This window comes from Tachyglossus aculeatus, chromosome 2 (assembly GCF_015852505.1).
Source record: "Tachyglossus aculeatus isolate mTacAcu1 chromosome 2, mTacAcu1.pri, whole genome shotgun sequence".
Lineage (NCBI taxonomy): Eukaryota > Metazoa > Chordata > Mammalia > Monotremata > Tachyglossidae > Tachyglossus > Tachyglossus aculeatus.
Window position 1 is genome coordinate 33,741,812 of NC_052067.1, and position 12,515 is coordinate 33,754,326.

Below are 12,515 nucleotides of genomic sequence, written 5' to 3' on the forward strand. Positions count from 1 at the left end.
TTCACAGGTGACCGAGAATGTTTAAAGTCGGTTAGTTTGGGGGAGGAAACAGGCAGTTAGTATTTTATAGTGGTGGTGGATTTTGTGGTGCTCTCGCCACCTCAACCAAGAGGCTTTGTCATTGAGCTTGAAGAAGAGCCACGTCGTCTGTCCATTCATGTTAGTCTTTCTTTAAAATTCTTGGAGAAGCAGCGTGGCTCAGTGGAAAGAGCATGGGCTTTGGAGTCAGAGGTCATGGGTTCGAATCCCGGCTCTGCCACATGTCAGCTGTGTGACCTAGGGCAAGTTGCTTAACTTCTCTGAGCCTCAGTTCCCTCATCTGTAAAATGGGGATTAAGACTATGAGCCCCACGTGGGACAACCTGATCACTTTGTACCCCCCCAGCGCTTAGAACAGGGCTTTGCACATAGTAAGCGCTGAACAAATGCCAACATTATTATTATTATTATTAGTGTCAGTCAGTCCTCATCAGAAAATGGAATTGTGAGTCCAGACTTGAATCAGTGATTTTAGATTTATTCCCACAACACTGGCAGTGTTGTTTACAAGGTGGCTGTGAAGTAGAAGTCCTTTGCTTTTCACTCGGAGGAAGGGATCGATCCCTCTAATTAAAGTAACAAAACCAAAACTTCGGTAATGTACAAAGACCCTTAATATCAGTCACTGACCTTCCAGTATTCCTTAATACTGCACTTATCCAGCAACTTCTAGAGAGAAGTCAGAATTCCGTTTTTGACACGAGCTAAGTGCTTAGCGATCTGGAAGGTGGGTTCCTTTAAGCTTTGCCATCGCCCCCTTCAAATTGCGTTTAAAGTTTCTCATTTGATTTTTCTTAATCTGGGATGGAAAGCGCGGCGTGAGCGCATCAGCTTTCCAAATTTCTGACCTAGAATTCTTTCATGTGGAGGTTTTTATCTTATCTTCTAGGGTACACTCCAGCTTTGGCTTGTGCACCCAATAAGGATGTTGCTGATTGCCTCGCTCTCATTTTGGCCACCATGATGCCTGTTTCATCAAGCAGCACAATACCATCCTTAACGTTTAATGCCATTAATCATTACACTAACACCTCAAAAACTGTCACCTTTGACTCCTTGCCAATCATGCGGAGTGAGCACAGCTCTTATTGCAGTTTCAACAACATTGGCAGGGAAGATGGATACCCTTACCCAGAAGAGGATGAACTCAATGACTCTGATTCTGAAACCTACTGAAAGGCTTCTTTGGATGGCTGAAGAGTGATTCCAAGCACCGAAGATCAGAACTGTGTGCTTTCTTAGGAGGGAAAAGCAGTCATGGTTCAAATACAAAACTGGCTTAAGAGAAAAGCTGTAAATGTGGGTGAGTGTGACAGATTCATGTGGTAACATTAGAAGGAGGATTTAAAGGGAGCATAGATTCACCGCGGCAAGCACAACGGAGCAAAATTCTGCCTTGTCTAGCCGTAAATTACCATTTTCTTTTGAAGGGCCAGGTGTGATTTCAGGACACTGGGCACCCTAGTCTGCAGAGATAAGCAACACTATTATTACATGAAAAGGGGACACTAGATCAAAATCCTATGAATAGAACCATAAATTTGAAGGCAATAATTGAGTTTGGTACAGTAGGCATTGTGTGCACAGCAAATTGCCAAAGGACCAAATAACTTAAAGGTTTTTTTAATGATTACCTTTTTGGGGAAACTGGAATAGGGTCAATGAAAAGTTGAAAAAAAAACAAACAAACTTTACTATATCTGGAAATGAAGCTTAGATTTGGTTTTAAATGTTGGGTTTTTTTTTTAAATCAGACAGACTTCCGACACTGTATTAAATGTACCATGAGAGAGAGCAGATGTATTTTTCAGTTTTGTTTTTTCTTTTAAATGAAAAGAAAAAGAATTTGTCATACTTTTATATTGTTGAAATTGAAAACCAGCTAACTGGATGCAGTCAGGGTGATTCATGTACAGTGTATAAACAAGGGGAGGGGTGGGGTGGGGGGGGTGGACAATTATTATTATTGCACAGTTTCAGATTTTTAACTTTTAGGTTTTTAAATTGAGCTATTTTTATTTACGACATTGGGGAATTTACCGGGAGCGTGAAACTTGAGTGAAATTGCAAAATTGTTTCCTGACACCCTGTTGCAACTGTGTGGCCCTGGAGAAATGGACTTTTCCACAAGTTCACCCATGTCTTCACATCGTTCAGGTGTGTCATGGAGATCTGGGGCCTCTATAGTATCTTTTTTAAATTGTGAAGTTGGGAGTGGGGAAAGGAATGAAGAATTGAAAGAAGAAGCAATCTCTGTATCCATTGTACATGTGGAGTCTTTTTGAAAGAAAGATCTGTGTTACAGAACATTGGAAAGCGAACAAAAGATGCAGGTCCTGTTCAGACTTGGGGAATTATTTATGACGGGCCACTATGCTGGGAAAAGCAATTGCCTGAAGAATAGTAGACTGTCTCACAAATAACAAAAATAAGCTGGTTTGTCTGTTAAGTATAACTATTTACTTTATTTGGTTCTGCTTTTTAACCATAACTGTTACTGTTTCAAGTGAAATGGCTCACACACACACACACACACGCAAGGTATTCTTGCAAGGCCGGGTAAAATATAAGTAAAATTGCAGCCAATCGAGTCCCAATTTTATTTTATCCTTTTTGTATTGTGAAACTGGAAACCTTAATGACATTGTAAATTATCAGCTGGTTTTCTGAACATAAAGTGTGAAAACACAAAACAGTATTTTGATCTATTTGATAATTTTGTGGGTTTTTTGAAAATTAATGAGCATGTACATAGAAATAGTGACTGCTTGAATACTGTATTTACTTGCACTCTTTCAGTACATCAAGATTCCTGTATATTTTACGGAGTATAATAAAACCCAGATGTGAGTTGTATTTAATGAATAATGTATTTGTATCTGTATCTTACCTGAAAACTATAAAGAATTTCAGTTTTTTCTGGGATTTCGACTGTTAGAGTTTTAAGGACCTTCCCCCACCTCAAGTCCTTACTCAGTTTGCACCTACAAATGGATGTTACCGTTCAGATGAGATGTCGTCGTCTTCCCCATTTCCTTATCAGACAAGTTGTACTCTTGATGATACTTTCTTGAGCATTATCTTGGATAAAGTTAATGAACTCCTTGTTGTATAATTGTTGCCTCTGAAAACTATGGAGAGAGTTCTCCGTAGTGTGTATGTTTTTCCTTGCTGATGCATCCCATTCTCTTTTGAATTTTGTGTGTGTGTATGTGTGAGAGGAGGAGAAGGTCTTTCAGAAATCAGCCGAGGTTGTCCCCTTAGTGACCCAGTCACACTTTATGGATATGTGCATATTAATTCATGTATGCTCATGCACATACATGTGACTTGAGACCCGAAGAACCTAGATCCATTGCACAGTGACCTCAGTTTTTAATTAACTCGGTGCTTAGAAGGTGCTACCTGGCATAACATTCATTGCTGGTGAGTTCCCATCTGCTGGCTCCCTAAAGGCTGTGAAAAAATGATGTAACTGATTGCTTTATTAATTTAATATTCCACTTGAATTGAGCCATTGGGCTCAAGATATCAGACAGCGTGTCAGAGCTTTCTCCAAAGATGGGATTGGAGCCACGCAGCGCATCAAGATTGGCACACCTCTGTGGATGCTCTCTGCCCCGAGACAACAGGATTGTCTGAAGCCCCGTCTTCTACCCTGCACTCCCTGAGACCCTCTTGCAAGGCAGTTTCCTCCAGAAAGCAGCTACTCTTCCATGAAAGATCCTCGCTCTGACCTTCAAAAGAGCTTCTTTAAGTAAGTTTCCGCGTAGGCTTAGCAGAGAAGAGGAGGACAAACTCTCCAGTCTCTCAGGACAAGGACGGAGAGGCTATTCAAAGTTTCATCCATTCCCCTTCGCGCAGGAAAACACTCTAGAGGTACTTTATTTCTGTTTGCCAAGTCACTCCTGGCCCAAATGGCACTTCGATCATCTAAAACACCTAATTACTGTTCTATATATTCCATTTCTAGCCGGCACCCTAAAGCACAGTTCCTATCTTCTGCCTTTTCCCTAGGATGGCGAGGTGTTTTAGGTGTTGTTTCCTGAGTATAAGCTCTTTATTTTTAAACTTTTGTTTGTAACTAACAGGCTTACAGTGCAAGCCCTAATTTTTAAAGTAATGAATTTAAAGTTCTGGTGGGATAACCCAATTAAAACACCCTTGAAGACATTAAATAGGGAGCTGCTTAAGTGGGCTGTCCGTTAAAATGGAGGTGAGGCAGGAGGCCTTGTCAGCATCCAGTGAACCTATAGCATGGAGAGGAATGAGACTGCTATCCCAGCTGGCTTTCCACAGAAGTTTTCAAAGAATTAGCCATGAAGGCGAGGCAAGCGGTTGGCTACAAAAGTGAGAGAGAACGTGACATTCATTTTCAGGAGGTTGTGTGTTTCGGAAAAGGAGGACTGTGAGCCCACTGTTGGGTAGGGACTGTGTCTATATGTTGCCAATTTGTACTTCCCAAGCGCTTAGTACAGTGCTCCGCACATAGTAAGCACTCAATAAATACGATTGATGATGAGGAAGCTTATTGTGCAATCGGTTGTATTTATTGAGTGCTTACCATGCGCAGAGCGCTTGGGAGAGTACAGGAGAGTACAGTTCTGTTGTAGTAATAATAATAATAATAATAATAATGGCATTTATTAAGCGCTTACTATGTGCAAAGCACTGTTCTAAGCGCTGGGGAGGTTACAATAATAATAATAATAATAATGATGGCATTTATTAAGTGCTTACTATGTGCAAAGCACTGTTCTAAGCGCTGGGGAGGTTACAATAATAATAATAATGCATTTATTAAGCGCTTACTATGTGCAAAGCACTGTTCTAAGCACTGGGGAGGTTACAAGGTGATCAGGTTGTCCCACGGGGGGCTCACAGTCTTCATCCCCATTTGACAGATGAGGGAACTGAGGCACAGAGAAGCTAAGTGACTTGCCCAAAAAGGTGATCAGGTTGTCCCACGTGGGGCTCACAGTTTTAATCCCCATTTTACAGATGAGGTTACTGAGGCACAGAGAAGTGAAGTGACTCGCCCAAAGTCACACAGCTGACAATTGGCGGAGCTGGGGTTTGAACCCATGACCTCTGACTCCAAAGCCTGGGCTCTTTTCCACCGAGCCACGCTGCTTACAGAATTAGCAGACAAGGTCTCCGCCTATAACGAACTTACAGTCTAGTCGGGGAAACATTAATGTGAATAAATAAGTAATTTATAATATGTAATTTAAAGATACGTACGTAAGTGCTGTGGGGTGGGGCAGACACCAAGCTACTAAAATGTTTTTTAGTTGTGATGACTGGAAACACACTTTCGGGGAGGGAGATCCTTGAGCCAACCAACTGGTACCGACGCATCGTTCTCCTTTCTTGGAACTCCTTAGGAAGGGATTTTGCAGAATGGGAGATGCTGGAATAGGCACCACAGAATCTCACCAGCGGGCTCTGTGAAGGTCTGTGAGGTGAGAGTTTGAGGTAGTCCAGAGGTGTTTGATTTAGATTGTTTCTGGAAGGATGAAGTTTAATCTTAAAGTGGGATCAAATTTGAAAAACTCCAATAGAAACTGTTCCGTTCTTCCTGCCCTACTCATGCAAATTGATTAGACTGAAATTACTGCCTAAAGTAAAAACGTAGGGTGATTTGGGAAGCTGACACCAATCCTTTCATTTCTAACGCTTTTAGTGGATTATGTCACTTTATTCTTTTTTCTAAGGTCTCTGAAAATTGGAGTGAGCCAAAATTCTAGAGTAGTGTAGGACTGCAAATATAGTCCAGAGTTCTTTATGTATAATAATAATATGGTACTTGTCAAGCACTTACTCTGTATCAAGCACTGTTCTAAGCACTGGGGTAGGTCGGACAAGGTCCCTTTGCCACGTGAGGCTCACACTTTTAATCCCCGTTTTACAGATGAGGTAAAATGCTGTGCTCAAGGCTGTGCTCTAACCATTAAGCCACGCTGCTGGATGAAATCTGGGCCCTATCCAATACTGAAGTTCTGTGAACCCACGGGAAAGGGTAAGTGGCCATTAAGCCTGTTCGAATAATGGTACGAACAGGGTTCCACAAATACTTCTCTGCATGCCAGTAGATTACTGCATCAGCCTCCTTTCACCAAATGTTTCACATGAACTTCTCTCTCTATGCTGCTTCCCTCGAACTCTTATTTACAAAGAGGCCCAGCATTTACCAAAAAAGATTAGATGTTGTGGCCACGATGCTAAATCTCCATAAAATATGACCTTTAAGTGGGTGACATGCCCAAGTCAAAGGAAAGTTAAGGAGGATGGAAGAACCAAAGAAGGGTCGGCGTTGTGCTCTGGGGAGGGTGAGGGGTGTGGGGTGTCACGGGACACAAGGGCTCTGTCTCCCCAAGGGCTGGAGCTGAATAGCTGAGGATGAGGCGAAAAGGAGGAGAAAGCCTGTGTCCTGGCCCGTTGCCAGACCAGTGAGTGAAAGGAACAACAGTGTCTAACAGGGTGAATGGGCCAAAGATATATTTTCGGGTTTTGAGGCTAAGACATGGCTTTACATCAGAGACTGGTTTGGACTAATGAGCCATTCTCCAACTTTGTCCCTGGCATATTACAATGAAAGTGACTAGTTAATGGAGCAGACATACCGTTTTCCCCAGTTACACTCATGGATTTCAATGTTGCTTGCCTTTCTGTAAATAATCATAATAATAATGGCATTTATTAAGCACTTACTATGTGCAAAGCACCGTTCGAAGCGCTAGGGAGGTTACAAGCTGATCGGGTTGTCCCCCGGGGGGCTCACAGTCTTAATCCCCATTTTACAGATGAGGTAACTGAGGCCCAGAGAAGTGAAGTGACTTACCCAAAGTCACACAGCTGACAATTGGCAGAGCTGGGATTTGAACCCATGACCACACTCTTTTCCACTGAGCCACGCTGCTTCTCTAAAGCCACATTTAAACTGGAAACCAGTAGATAAGTAGTCTTGTAAGACTGGGACTGTGAAAATTCAGTCAACCTGTGGTGTTTGTTTTTCCTTCTCCCATGCTCATCCCCCACACTTCTTTCCCGTCTGTCACTAGACTGAGAACCCTTTTAGACTGTGAGCCCGCTGTTGGGTACGGACCGTCTCTATATGTTGCCAGCTTGGACTTCCCAAGCGCTTAGTACAGTGCTCTGCACACAGCAAGCGCTCAATAAATACGATTGAATGAATGAATGAACCCAAACACCCCTGTGCAGATTATTCAGTTTCCCCACAGATTATTCAAAACCCCGCCTAAAGAGGTTAGGAAATCGAATGGGAATGAAACTATTTTCAGGCAATTCCTCCTAAGTTGCTTTTGTTGCACTCTTAAAAAAAAGAAAATGGTATTTGTTAATCACTTAATACGGGCCAGGCACTGTCCTAAACACTGGGGTAGATACAAATTAATCAGAGTGGACACAGTCCCCGTCCCACATAGGGCTCACAGTCTTAATCCCCAATTTACAGTCTTAGTCCCCATTTAACTGAGGCACAGAGGAGTGATGTCATTTGCCCAAGGTCACACAGCAGACAACTGGCAGAGCCGGGATGTACCCAAATCCTTCTGCTTTCCCGGCCTGTGCTCTTGTCACGTTCATTTTAATGACTATTCAAAAGGTCAGTCTCATAAAACCTATAGTCTCTTTTGTTTTTGAAACGCTTTTTCTTGTATTTCAAACCAGTTAAGATTATCTCCTTTCCCAAAAAAGGGAAGTAGGAAAGACCCAATAATCCAGTGTTTACAAGTGTCTGCTGTTTCTTGGCGTAAGGTCATGAGTGGAGAGGTGTTATGAAATGCAGCTATCGGTACTGGGACACATTTAGTTTGCATTCACAATGAGGACGTTGCTGCCAGGATCATTTAATAGAACATTGTGTTCTCATTCATTCGGGCATCCTTGGGGATGGAAGTTACTATACTCATGTGGAGAGAGATCAAGGACTGGGAGAAAGGGATCAGGGTCCAGGAATGGGAAAGGAAAGAAGCCAGGATTGAAAGTCGTTTATTAGGTAAGGGATGGGAGTGTAAGCTCATGAATCTAGAGCATTCAGTACATAATGATGAGTGGAGAGTTTTGGCCTGGAGGCATCGGGGGAGGGACCCACCAGAGAAAGGAAATTTGAACTCCTCAACAGCAAGCCAGTTCAGCTTTGGCAAGAAAAATTGGTGAAATACCTCATTAAGAAATAATAATAATAATAATAGTGGCATTTGTTAAGCGCTTACTATGTGCAAAGCACTGTTCTAAGCACTGGGGAGGGTACAAGGTGATCAGATTGTCCCACGTGGGGCTCACAGTCTTCATCCCTCATTTTACAGATGAGGTAACTGAGGCCCAGAGAAGTGAAGTGACTTGCCCAAGGTCACACAGCTGACAAGTGGCGGAGCCAGGATTTGAACCCATGACCTCTGGCTCCCCAGCCCGTGCTCTTTCCACTGACACTGCAGTGTGCACTACTAAAGTGTTGTTTTTCTTTGCATGCAAAACGATACCAAAAGCTGAAGGGCAGTAACTACATTTTGCTTCTGCCAACTATTGAAAATAAATTTAATATTTGAATTAATTGAGAAGCTAGCATCTTCAAATTATTTTAACATTCCCTTCCTGGAGGAAAAGAGTACTGTATCATGATATTCAAATTCTATTGACTACTCTAGACCCTTCTAGACTGTGACCCCCTTCTAGACTGAGAGCCCTTTGTTGGGTAGGGACCGTCTCTGAATGTTGCCAATCTGTCCTTCCCAATCGCTTAGTTCAGTGCTCTACACACAGTAAGCGCTCAATAAATACGATTGAATGAATGGATGAATGAAATGCCACCTCTGCTGATTGCCAGCTATGTGAGTTAGGGCAAGTCACTTATCTTCTCTGGGCCTCTGTTACCTCATCTGGAAAATGGGGAAGAAGACTATTGAATGAATGAATAGATGTAGCATTTCAGTCACACCTCTTCATACACGAAAGGTGTAAGTTGACTTCCTTCTGGACTGAAATTTGTGTTAGTCAATCAGGCAGTAAGCATTGATTTTATCCAGACCCAATCACTTGGAGATTTGTTTTCTCTTGGCCTTCCCTTATGCCTCTGACCAGTGCTTCCCAATCTCTTTTGCCGGTTCTTTCTCTGCCTTCCCCTTCCTAATTCTGGAGTCCCTCAAGGCTCTATTCTGAGCCCCTTCTCTTCTCAACTCACACTCACTCCCTAGATTATCTGCTGTCATGGCCTCATTTACCTCTGCCAATAACACCCAAATCTACCTCACTTTCCTGACTTCTGTCCTCTGCAATCTTGCCTTTCTTCCTCCAAGACACGTCTACAAGGATTTCCTGCCTGGACATAGCAGGAGCTGGCCATTGAGACTTTATATTCTAAATTCATGGAAACTAGTACTTTTAATAGACACAAATGTCATTCAGTTAATTGTCACCGTGTCTTCATTAGAGGACAGATTTGGGGGCAAGAAGTTGGCATTTGTAGAAATCAGTGTAAAAGTGGGAAGGGAATGTTTTGGAGAAGGTTTGGGTTAGGGAGAAATGGTTCCTGCACAAAAGACTGCTTTTAGACTGTGAGCCCGCTGTTGGGTAGGGACTGTCTCTATATGTTGCCAGCTTGTACTTCCCAAGCGCTTAGTACAGTGCTCTGCACACAGTAAGCGCTCAATAAATATGATTGATTGATTTATTATTTTAAAATGGTATTTGTTATGCATTTATTATGTCAAGCGCTGGGGCAGATTCAAGCTTATCAGGTTGGACATAGTCCCCGTCCCTGAGGACTGATAAGGTAAGTGACTTGTCCAAGGTCACAAAGCAAGCAAGTGACTTGTCCAAGGTCACAAAGCAAGCAGTCGACAGGGCCAGGTTTAGAACTCAGGTTGCTGCAGTGGTTGCTGCAATTTTGGAAGAGCACGATTGAGCTAGAGAAGGGTGAACAGCGTCCTTCCACCACCTTCAATAACAGAATTGTGCTGCTGCTAGATTAAACATTTACGGAATGGGTATTTGACCCAAATGATAAAAACAAGTGATGAAATCTTTTAGTAACTTGAGTGCATTCATTAAAAAATTAAATCTTCCAAGCTTCAGGTTCCCAATGAGATGTTCATATTGTTATTAATTATATTTTGAACCATTTTTCAGACTCGCCCGAGTGCTTTGGAATGATAATTAGCCAGAGCATCTGGCAAGCCCTCCATCCGCGACAGAGTTGAATGCTCTCCCTGAATCCTATTACCTGGGCACAGTGTTGAGTAGACAGTAGATAAAGGGAAAATGGAAAGAAAAGACAACCGAAAATAGAAAAAATAAAATCAAAACTGATGGCATCAAGCCTTCAGACCAAATGAAGAATTTTGGAGCAATTTTGTAGGACTCCACCCTTATAAGGGCCACGAGACCTGGATTTAACACAGATGCCTTATCAGACTGATGGAACAGTTTTGTCCCCCCGCCATCTCCCTCACATTCTGCCATCTGGCAACTGGTTCTTTTTAATCTTTTGTCTCACAGTCCATTATGCTTTTTTTCCAGTTTCCATTAAGTTACTTCATGAGCAATTATAAGAAAATCTGAACCATATCCCGAAAATCTAGCCTCTCTGTGGACGGTGCTCACTGAAAAGGGCTGGCTTAGAAGTGCTCATCAGCAAAAGTTCTGACTTAAAGCACAGACCCAGGAATTAGAGGTCATGGATTCTAATCCTGGTTTTGCCACATGTCTGCTGGGTGACCTTGGGCTAGTCACTTCTCTATGCCTCAGTTACCTCATCTGTAAAGTAGGGATCCAGACTGTGAACCCCATGAGAGACATGGACTGTGTCCAACCTGATTCACATATCCACCCCAGCTCTTAGAACAGTGCTTGGCACATCGCGCTTAACAAATACCACAATTATTATTATTATTATTATTGTCACCAAAAGCATGCACAAAAGGACAAATTGCCAACAAGCCTCAGCATTTCATTCTTGAAACGGAGCTTTTATTAGAACTTTCAATCTCCACACATTGACTCAGTCCAAACTTGAACATCTAAGCCATTAAAGCCACCAAATCAGGTAGGTTCTAAGCTAACATATACTCCCTCAGTGGCTTGGGAGAGAGTCGAGGGTGGAAAATCAGGTTTATCGCGCAGAAGGAGGCAGTGGTAAACCGCTTCTGCATTTTTACGAATCAATCAATCAATCGTATTTAGTGAGCGCTTACTGTGTGCAGAGCACTGTACTAAGCGCTTGGGAAGTACAAGTTGGCAACATATAGAGACAGTCCCTACCCAACAGTGGGCTCACAGTCTAAAACGAAGAAAACTCTATGGATCCACTACCAGAACGATTGCAGATGGAGGTGGGCTGTTCTGGGAGAGAGGTGTCCATTGTGTCGCCATGGGTCGGACACGACTCGACAGCCTAAGGCAACACAAAATTGTCTTGAGTATTTAGCCCGAAGGATGCTCTACACCTGATGCTTGCAAAGCCTTCATGTTCCAAAGCCAGGCCAAAGAGGGCAAAGCAAAAATGAGAGGGGTTGGGGCGTTAAGTGCGTGGAAATTGCCAGGCCTTGTATTGCTACCTCTATTCGAGCCCCAGGCACCTCCACCAGCACTGTCCAAGCATAATCAAGAGTCCAGTCCTCCAGGACACCGCACTTACCAGTGTCTCAGAAGCCTCATTGTGTAGGGACGAAGAAGAGAAAACAGTGAGAGAGTCCAGAATGGGGCACGGTCCTGATTCTAGCACATCAATCCTATGATGTACTAAGCTTTTTCAAAGATTTCTAGTGGAACTCCGTGAGTATTTCCACCCAAATTGGACTATTGTAAACCCCTTGCGGAAAGCTTGAAGCCTCATTGTGTAGGGACAAAGAAGAGAGAACAGTGAGAGAGTCCAGAATGGGGCACGGTCCTGATTCTAGCACATCAATCCTATGATGTACTAAGCTTTTTCAAAGATTTCTAGTGGAACTCCGTGAGTATTTTCACCCAAATTGGACTATTGTAAACCCCTTGCGGAAAGCATGAAGCCTCATTGTGTAGGGACAAAGAAGAGAGAACAGTGAGAGAGTCCAGAATGGGGCACGGTCCTGATTCTAGCACATCAATCCTATGATGTACTAAGCTTTTTCAAAGATTTCTAGTGGAACTCTGTGAGTATTTCCACCCACATTGGACTGTTGTAAACCCTCTGCGGAAAGCTTGAAGCCTCATTGTGTAGGGACAAAGAAAGAGAGAACAGTGAGAGAGTCCAGAATGGGGCACGGTCCTGATTCTAGCACATCAATCCTATGATGTACTAAGCTTTTTCAAAGATTTCTAGTGGAACTCTGTGAGTATTTCCACCCACATTGGACTATTGTAAACCCCTTGCGGAAAGCCTGAAGCCTCATTGTGTTGGGACAAAGAAGAGAGAACAGTGAGAGAGTCCAGAATGGGGACGGTCCTGATTCTACCACATCAATCCTATGATCTACTAA

The 12,515-nt window shown here is 42.9% G+C and overlaps 1 protein-coding gene across 3 annotated transcripts in view; it reads left to right on the forward strand.

Annotated features, from left to right (window-relative positions):
• ANKRD28 (ankyrin repeat domain 28) overlaps positions 1–2,964 on the forward strand; it is a 152,239-nt gene extending 149,275 nt beyond the window's left edge. For all 3 annotated transcript variants that reach the window (XM_038760534.1, XM_038760543.1, XM_038760525.1), the window contains one exon: positions 929–2,964. In XM_038760534.1, coding sequence (XP_038616462.1) covers positions 929–1,215 — 287 coding nt within the window. In that variant the 3' untranslated portion in view covers positions 1,216–2,964. The remainder of the gene's footprint in view (positions 1–928) is intronic.
• The last annotated feature ends 9,551 nt before the right edge of the window (positions 2,965–12,515 follow it).